Genomic DNA, 10,160 nt, shown 5'->3' with positions numbered 1-10,160 from the left:
TTTTTCGTATTGGCTTAAGTCTCTCATTATCTCAGAGGTAAAGCCAAGCAGCTGGGAGGAACATTTTTGTCGAGATGTTAAATTTCACTACACTTTAGTTGTGACAGCAAAGTTTGAATACAATCAGAGGAACCATAAAAAGTCTTCTTGATAGGTTGGGCTCTGTGCTTTGTGTTCGTCTTCTCAACCTTCCCTCAGTCGCCAGAGCAGGGGATATGAATCCAGACTTGTCAATGCAGCAACAAGGCAGGATTGTCTACCCGCTTGCTGGGAACAACCCCAACCTTTGTTTCGTGAACTCCACTCCGTTTGCATTTTCTCTTACGTTGCATATGAAGATTAGGGGTAAGGAGGAGGCTTAGAGAGACAGTTGAGAGGGGCACACTGAGAGCTGGAATGTGGCTGCTCTTCTGGAAGAGCATTAGGACTGAAAATTAAAAAGAAAAGAGAAAAAGTGCTTAAAATACACGGCGAACTTTTTACATGCATGTAAATAGTACAGGGCTGGAAACAAACTTTAAAAGCGGATGAAACCTCATCTATAAATCTGTAACCTCAGATACACAGTATACATAAAGAAAATCCTCAGTGCACACACATTCAGTGACACCTGGATGCATACGTGAAATGCCACAGATATCCTGCTTGCCAGTTCATGTACATGATTGCCGTTTGCATGCTCTGATGAAAAACATTGTGTGGAGAAACGAATGCACGTGCGAAATGGGGGAGCAAATTTGAAGGACAAGATACAGGTGCCATCTTTATGTGAACATTAAAGATTTTCTATATGCAGCCAGTTAATTGTTCGAAATGAAGGACAGTGCCAGTCTGGAAATCAGGTTTCATCACTTTGTGAAAATGTGATCTCTTACTGAATATGACCTATTTATTAGTACATTTGTACAAATACAGTGTAATCTTCCTTGTCAGGCAACATAGGCATTACATATTTTGTAATGAACACTTCCAAAGGGTGGGGTTTTTTGTGTTTTGTTTTCTTTTGGTTTTGTGCCATTTGAATCCTCTTCAATTCTGTCATATATTTTTGTCATTTGACTGTTTTTCATGTACAATTTGTCTGATAACAGCATTCACCCCTTGAGCCTCTAAATATGCATTTATAGTGTACACTGTCATGTAGTGCAGAGCAGTCTGAACCAGCTTTCGGCAAACCAGGTGGGGCTGGAGTAGCAGCCTAGCAGTGGCAGCACAAAGATAAGGGGCAGCTAACACAAACATACCCCACTTCTTGGTGCAGAGTTCCAGGGTGCTCCCGCTAGAAGAGCTTCAAATGCTCAGGTTTGCTCATTGAAAGGCAGCTCAGCAGTCTACGCTACACTGCACTACGCAACGCAGACACAATAGCTTAAGTGAGTCCTGCATGATTCCTCAGCCTTGGCCTGTCCTGTTTTAAAAGGGTGAACTTCAGCTCACCTAGCCAATGTCAAGCTAAGTGACAGCCATTAAACATTCAAGGAAAGCACGTAGCAAAACAAGATACCAAAATAGAATGCAAGTAAATGCAATTTATAAAAAAAACAAAACAAAACAAAAAAAAGCCAAACCCAAAACCAACTTGCCCCCCCCCCAAAAAAACCAAACAGTTCTTTAATGTGTCTGGGAAGAGTTTTTTTTCCTAATGCTTCAAATGTTCTACAGTCTTGAAGTTATTCCAAGCTCAACAGTGTGATATATGATGAAGCACAGTATGTCCCCGTCTTCAAGAAAATTCGCGTTTTCCATTTTCCTTCTTTAGAAACTGTGCTGTTACATATTATCTCTGCAGCACAGACTATCGGAGTGTTGGCTGAAGGAATGCGATTAGTCTATTGCTGGAAATGCATCAATTTGAAATGCCAGAGGTATTTGAAAATCTGCCACTGGAAATACCAGCAGTTCCACATATAGCATTTACTTAGGGAAACAAAGAAATGACATGGTGCTTGCTTGAAGACAGAAACAAGCGTGCACCATCACCATTAAGAAAGTAGATCACAATGTCCACATTTTCAAATAAGAGAAGCCTAGAAGACTATGACCACAAATCCACAGATATTACAATTCAGCGGGAGCTATAGTCCTTGCACCTCTGGGGTTATTTGAAGATCATAGACTTATATGTCTTAGGTCAGATTCTGTTTCACATTAGTGCTCCTGAAGATGAGTTTCCTGTTTGCAAAACAGATGGTGAGAGTGGGTTAGAGAAGCTCAGGACCTCACAAGCTTTGCTTTGTGCTCAGCTGTCTGAGTAGGTCAGTTCCAAAGTGTTCAGTGTTATGGACTATGACTCCTCAGTTTACATATAGATTTAGTCTAACCCTACTCACCTAGGCATAAATATTTAATCTAAAATATTTTCTTGAAGCTTAGTAGTTGGACTTGTTTAATTAAATACTCTGAGAAGACACCAAACCTGTCTTCTCTAAGTAATTCTTTCCATGGCTGTAACTATCCTTTTCTTCTGCCACATACAGATGCAGATACAGCATCTAAAGAGGGATCTGAGCGAGATCTTTTCCTGCTCCACTCAAATGAGTCTGTATCAGGAGTGACTGCAGATGGACTCAAAAGGTCTGCGTTTACTCTCAAACTTATCCACTCATCAAGAGCCAGCTCCTGGCTTCGGCATCTCCTAAGTTTTCAAGATAGGCTTAGGAGAAGCACTAGTCTTAAGTCCTTCAGAGAAATAAAAGTGAATTAGAACTTTAACATCACATTTGAGGAAGACAAACAAGGAGGTGGTCACGTTACCCTACAAAGCCTTACTCTCCTCCCTTGCTGCCCCATTTCTTTTTTCAAAGGACTTCCATAATTGTCAGAAGGGAACAGAAACTTGACAGACGTTTTCCTTGCTCATTAAGAGAGATGTGTTTGTCTTTTGGGGCTTCCTTCCCAGCTTTGAAAATAAGCAACACAAGATGTTTGTGCTCTGAGGGGGAGGACTGGTGAGGAAATGGCCATAGTTAAGACTAGTTACGTACAGCAATGGCCTAGAACAGGACCTCTTTGAGACACATGAGATTCTCCTCTACAAAAATATGCACAACCAGAATAATGTTTTGCCATGACCTTCAGTACAAAGTCAGCCATGACTGCAAATACTGCAATACAAATTATCCCAGACTAAACTCAGATTAGGAAGCACTGTGCTTAGAATGACATTCATTTTCTCTTCATGGTAATTCTGTGTTGCTTCTCACTTTGAAATACAAGCACACTTCTGTGCACAGAAGAAGTATAAAACCTTGTCTCACCATTCCCCTTTCAACCAATAATAAATATTAGGGACATTAGGAAGAGAAAAAAGTTACAAGGTTATCAAGCACCTTTGCAGCAACATATATACACCCATCACTTGCAGTCGCAGTAGATTTGAATCTTATCTTAACACTCTACTGTTAACCATCCTCTCTTCAGAAACACAATACATCCAGTTCATTAATGCAGGTTACTGTAGCAGTATATAAACAAAAATTACATCAGAATCAGCAAGCAACACGTGGCATGCAGTGTGCTTTTTGTGGCAGTATAGGAGATCGTGGCAGCAGGTCCTGGAGCTGAGCTATCAAGCATATTGACAGTCACAGGCAGTAGAGGATGGCAGGTGAGATTAATAACACGAAGCAAGAGAGATGGAAGAACCTGAAGCTGTTGACTATTAACTGAGAATAAGGAAGAACACTGTTACATCCTCCCCATGGGATATGCACAGCTTTTAAAACATTTGGGTTTAATAGACATTTTTCTAAACCTCCCTATAAAGGCCGGTATCATTTGGGGATTTATTCATTCAGTTGATGAATGAGGTCTGTGTCATTTTTTGTGTTAGTATTATTGTCTGGTTTTAAGCAGCTCTTTTTTTCCCCGGCACTCAAAATGCTAATTATGTATTTCTAAAATCAATTGGAAAATAGCATGCAAAGCTCTTCCTCTGCTCTCTGTCTTAAAGATACCGTTTGCATGCAATATTGTCTGGCATTGATTGTAACTGTAACAAATCAGGAGTGGAAAATATAGACAGACCAGTGATATTTTCAGAATGCAACCATTTTGCATGCAGTAATATTTTACCTTATTTTTAATTTATTTGCTATTTCATATGAAAGAAAAGCATTATTTCTTATTAAAAATTAATATCATTTGCAGTCTCAGGTTTTTGGGGGTTTGTTTTTTGTTTTTATTAATAGGTAACTTGGGTCTAGAGTTTGGCCTCTGATAACGAAAATGAGGTTTTCACTGCATTCAATAGGAACCTGAATACAATCCAAAGACAGACACACTCTTTTTGATATTGATGATGACAATATTTTAGTCTTGTCCAATATAGTCCATCAGACAGGTAGCTACAGATGCTAGGAAGGGTGAACATCATTCAGTAATTTTCAGGGTAGGCCTAGATTTGGTTGCTTGCCCCATACTCCTGGACCTAGAAGTTGAGGTGATGCATGGAAGGCAGAACGAGACTTTCATGCCTTGTTGCATCAGTTTACTTAGAAAATCTCTTTAAGAAAAGTTCTCACAGATTCTCCAGATCAGGTTCTAGGTGAAATAGGCAGACTTAAGCAAAAGGACAGACAGATGTGTAGCTAAATAAATTGACTAGATGTGTCCTGGAGTTTCATTTGGCTTGAATCTGTCCATAGCTTATCCAGTGAGGTTCACCAAAACCTATACACTGGAATCACAATTACTAGAAAATCCAGAGTTACACAAGTCCCACTTAAAATTCGGTATAGATAATGGATGAGGGAAAACTCTCTGTATTTGATGTTAAAGTTCAGAGTGAATCTATCTGTGTTATGGTCAGGCATATTGACTAGTTTGAACATGATTAGACATATTGCAGGATGCAGAAAACATCTGTGTTAATAACAAGTCTTAACAAGCTATTGTTTAATCCTGGGTGAAATGCTACCGAGAGGTCGCATTACTGCAAGAGTAATGTCGAAGACTTAAAAAACAAGCATACCTCTCTCTCAAAATGGGTGACTTCAGGACTGGGCACAGCTTTAATCTGCCTCATCAGAGGCAGATTTCAATCATTACATGACTGAAAGCACGTGTGCCATACCAGGAAGGACTATCAGAGGACAAGGAAGAGCAGTACAAGCTCCCATCTTCCTCCTCTGCTGCATTTAGAAAATCTGAACCTCAGTAAATCTAACTGGTTCTTTATATGCCTTCAAATTTTATTCCAGATTTCAATTACTTTATTTAAGGCACTCAACAATTTATGCCATTGTGCTGACTTGCATTAAATCTGTTGTTACACTTCACTGCTTTATGAGACTGTGCAGCTATGTGGCCGAGACAAGCAAGGCAACAGTGTTAATGTATCAAAAATAGTGTGTTGTTTTTACTTCACCAGAAGAGTATCAATCTAGCTGTAAAAAACAATAGTCATCTGAAGTCAATAGTTCAGCTAAACATACAGATGTGTGTTGTTTGTGGGATGACTGATCTGAACTTTTAAAAATATTAACCGTATTTTTAAATTATCATTATTATTTCCCATATACCAGGGTTTTGATTTGGAAACATGGCAAGAAAGTCCTCTTGAATGACACTTCCAGTTCTGGTTGTAGCTAATGAGGTCTTCCTCACTAAGGAAGAATTCAGGGACAAAGCAGAAAACCCTGAGACTTTCCTTTGGACCTTATCCCTTTTCTGTAGGTTTGTTTGCAGGACAAGGTAACGCTTGCAGGCAAGTGTATAGCAGTAGTAGATCAGGTAGCTCTTCCATTCTGAGAAGAATTTTTAAAGTTGCAGGAGCAATTGTTTGTTAGCATTTAGAGAGGGATGGTATTAGACCGTCTTCTCCACCAGGAAAGTAGCTCTGGAAGGAACAGAATAGGCTTTGGTTTTGTGATGGTAAATTAAATAGGGTTAAAATAAGACTTGTTGACATTAAACCTCTGTATAACCAAAGCACCTAATGATATTCTCAAATTGTTGTAACATCTAGAATATAGCAGAAACCACTTCACAGGGATTTTAAGGATTTTAAATGGAACCAGTAACTTTTTTAGTGTGCTGCAAAACTCCAAACTGCAAACCAGTAAATGTACTTAACAGTTATAACGAACTTTCACCAACTTCTCAGTAAATTTTTTGTAATACCTTTATATAGTAAGGAAGTTAATAATACTTCCACTTTATAGGCAATAATAGAGAGGCATAAGTGAAGCGGCTGCTCCAAGGCCACCGAGGGACCCTCTGTGACTCACAGAACTAGTGCTCAGCAGTGCCAGACGTGCAGTCTGAAAGCTGTACCACACCCATTCCCCACGGGGCATCGCTGCAGGCTTCCACGCAGGTGAAGTTTAGCATTGCGTGGGAAATAGCTTCATTATATGTAGGGCTATAGATCAGCTCGGTCACTACAGATCAGGCTAAGGACTAAAAATAATGTAACCTATTTCAAATGAGGGAGTATAGTCATAAGTGAATGTATGCACAGAATATACTGTGAACTGTTAAGAAAAGTATTGCAATCTCTTTTTGCTTGGGTTGTTTTTTGTCCCTTGATTAACTCAACTATCTCAGAAGCATGATTTGGCCTTTGCACCACCTACGAGCAAGGACACCAGGAGTTTACTTTTAACAAGATTAAGACCTGACTGCAGTAGGACTGAGTTTCCAGGACAGGGAGAGGTTTCTCAGAAGTGTCTGCTAAAGTCTCACAAGTGCCTTTAAAATACTACCTTATAAAAAGGGAAGCCTACACCTACCCCTAAAATTAGAAGTCCCCCATTTATGTAAATTTATCTAGCAACAAAATAAAATCATTACTATTTTGGCATCACTGAGAAACTGTCAGCATAAAAAGACCAAACGAGGACTGCAAGATCCAACTTGGCATTCTTTTCCATATTTTTACATGGATATAAGTGTGTGAATGTTATGATTCATGTTTGTACTGTCACTGCAGAAATTATCACTGTTCCTCAAGTTGTTAAAAGTTTGCTGTTAGTGAAGAATTGCGGCAAAGAGCTTTCGTATAAGGAAGAAGAGGGGAGTTGCAGATGTGCATGCAGCTACGTGCAAAGAGAAAAGAGTTAGTTAAGTTTACCTGACAGTCTGGCAATCTGGCCCCCTGGCTAGTTGTGAGCCGTGTGGCGGTATGGAGGCAGCAGGCTGCTGACAATCTACAAGAAACTGATAAATTAGACATATATACAGAGAGATTACAGAGCAAGGGGTTAGTAACAGTAGTACACAGGCTATGCATCTGATGGAGAGATTTAGTGAGGAATGTGTTCTTGGTTCCTTATCTGACAGAAACACCTTTTTTCTGATAGTAATAGCATTAGTCATTGCCTTTTTTCTTTTCACAAGAAGCAGTGAAGACATTTTGTTTGTCTTCCCTTAGCATTGACAAATTTTTTGTTTAAACAGACAGCAATAGTGGGCTGTATTCAGGATCTGGGTTTAAACCTTGTACTCATCGTTCTGCTGCTGCTGAAGTTGTTTTGCTTACATCTAATATAAAAAGTGTCAATAAAGCTACTCAACATTTCTCCAGAGAACTTCCATCCATATAACACTTACAGATGCCATCTCATTATGGTCTTCAAGAAAAAGCTTGCAAGAAAGTCTTTGCAATTACTAAATAGTGCTTGTGAGATTATTTTTTCGTAGCGAAAAGGGAGAAACTGATACAGTCTGTTTTCACTGTTCTGTCTAGATTATTTTATCAATTCTCTGCTAAAGCAGTTTCCACATTAATCACTTGCAAAGCTGTATTCTAGTTCTTAATTTATTAAATAACCATAAAGCCAAATAATCCTTTGTTGCTATGATTTTACTGTGACATTTGGAATATGAAAACAGCTTTAAACTCAGTAATACTTGTGGGACTTAAGAAAAGTAGTTGAACGAGACAACCCTGCTTTCTAGCTCATTAGTTTCTACCAAGATTTCCAGATCTCAAGATTGGCTAATTTTCCCTGCAGCGGTCTGGCCTTTCATTCCACAGCCTGTGTGGTTCAGATTGTAGGCAACAGAGTCATCAAGGTCCTTTCAAACATTAAAATCTATGGGTGAAATTCTGACCATCTGGAAAACTACTGGAGATTACTTTTTGTCTCCAGCAGGGTTTGCAGATCTATCATCCTCTCTGCTTCAACTTGATTTTCAACCTGACTCTTCAGTGGAAAGGTGTTACTTTCCCCTGAACCTTAAAAATGAGATGACTAGACTTCATGTACTTGGAAAGAATTTTATTTCCCCCCCCCCCCAATTGGCTGCTACTTAAAGCTCAACACCAGTAATCATTTCTCTTTACATGTGGATGTTTTCCAAAACCCACTTCTATTCTTTGTCTCAATCAAGTGGAAGAACGTGTAAGTCATTTGCTGTCAAGAGTCTTGAGATGACATCAGCTACAACGCAGAGCGACCCACCTTCCTAGCAATACTGAGCATCATATGCAGTATCCTAACATTTCCCTTTCATACAAGCCCAGAGTGTTTCTCCCTACTTCCTATGAAGATCTGTGCTGACCTCCAGTGGGTGGAAGCAAGTGTACCCAAATCACTAATTTCTTACTGCTTCAGCCAGGAGGACAGGGGTTTGGACCGATTTTCAAGTGCACAGGTATCTGCATCGGAAAAATACATGCACAGTTAGTGCTGACACCATTGTGTCAGGAAGCAGAAATGGAATAAGAAAGGATACTGTGCCATTCTTTCATATGCCAGGATGGCCACTATAGTCCTCAGTGCGTCTTTTAGCAGAGGAGTGCAAGAGTTTGCAATGTATTTGAGCCATGAATAGAAGGATCTCTCATTTCAGCACAAAGCTCGATTAAAAGAAAAGGTGCCTGGGGAGACAGACAGAGCAGGCTAACTGCAGATGGGAAATTATTGTAAAAAAAATAATTTAATGTCTTATCCTAAACAAACTAGTTTGCAGAAGTCCAAAGCACAGTCATCCCTGACAGCTTATAGAAGGTAGTCAGTAAGTAAAGGAATACAGAACAGAATGCTGTGTGATGAAAAGGTGCAGACAGGTTTCATAAATACAGAAGAAATTGTTCTGACAGGCTTTTCCAGAACAATGCAAATGCCCAATTTATGATCCTATTTTACTCTCTCAAACATCCTGCAAATATTTTATGATGACTCTTCATCTGCTAGATTTGGCAGAACACATGAATAGAGAGCCAGAGTCTGCAAGCATTATGCAACCTGGATAATAACTATTCGATGTGAGCAAACTCCCTCGACTTCACATGAAACAACGGTTCTACCTGGCGTCAGCAATGCTCACACAGTGTGGCTCACACTCACTTACGTCAGTACAATATCCGGTGATCCACATGACTTAAAATGGCTGAGTCGTCCTCCTACATCCTCCAGGAGTGAAGTTTTTGAGGATTAGGCTAGGAAAGAGCTAAGCAGAATGCATATGGCTTACATATATATATTTCAAATTCAAAGGAGCTCTTATCTACTTATGTCCAAGTAGCTGTGCCACAGCTAACTTTATTCCTTATATATTTAATCCTTTTAAATATTTTGGAGAGTTTATAACCCTATTCTCTAATACCATGACAGTCAAACACAATGTAACAGGAAGTCATTTTAAAGGTGAAAATTAGAAGCCAGCATTCAGTCCTTCCCTGCTACTAAAGAACTCAGGCCTGTATCAAATAAAAGTTTGTTTCTTTCTGAAATGCTCTGTTGACGGTTAAAAGTTTCAAAGATACCTTTACTGATTCTGTGGTCAATGTCACATACCATAAAGACAAGGAAAGAAAGACATGCTCTCTTTTACTAAGAAATAAAAACAAATAAAAAAATTTTAAAAATTACATTGGAAGAGGCCTGTTCCCAGTATTTTTCAATTTTCAAATCTCAGGGAGTGTCAGTCGAGCTCCATAGTGAAAGGTTGCTATTTGAGTAGAAGACACTTGGGAAACAGACACAGATTATACTTTCTGGTGCGTCTTAACAAAATGATTAATAAAGTTATTAAATACAAACTATCTTATTTCTCCATCATCTCCAGTTGCTGTGGGGAAATAAACTACTGGGGGCAGGGGGTGGGCTGGCTGATCTCTTAAGAGCCCTTTTACAGTTCTGTGAACCTATAACAAACAAATGAGTTCGGTGACCATTTCAACCACAAAAGGCAAAGATGAGCTATTGTAC

The 10,160-nt window shown here is 39.3% G+C and overlaps 1 protein-coding gene across 1 annotated transcript in view; it reads right to left on the bottom strand.

Annotated features, from left to right (window-relative positions):
* Positions 1–339: 339 nt before the first annotated feature.
* BICD1 (bicaudal D homolog 1 (Drosophila)) overlaps positions 340–10,160 on the bottom strand; it is a gene marked incomplete at its 5' end in the record, with an annotated part of 91,322 nt that continues 81,501 nt past the window's right edge. Inside the window, 2 exon segments of the mRNA XM_009332913.1 lie at positions 340–427; positions 7,076–7,151. Coding sequence (XP_009331188.1) covers positions 340–427; positions 7,076–7,151 — 164 coding nt within the window.

The sequence above is a fragment of the Pygoscelis adeliae genome, unplaced genomic scaffold (assembly GCF_000699105.1).
Source record: "Pygoscelis adeliae isolate BGI_AS28 unplaced genomic scaffold, ASM69910v1 Scaffold38, whole genome shotgun sequence".
NCBI lineage: Eukaryota > Metazoa > Chordata > Aves > Sphenisciformes > Spheniscidae > Pygoscelis > Pygoscelis adeliae.
The sequence above is the reverse complement of the archived record's forward strand: the minus strand, read 5'-3'. Positions and strand labels throughout refer to the sequence as shown.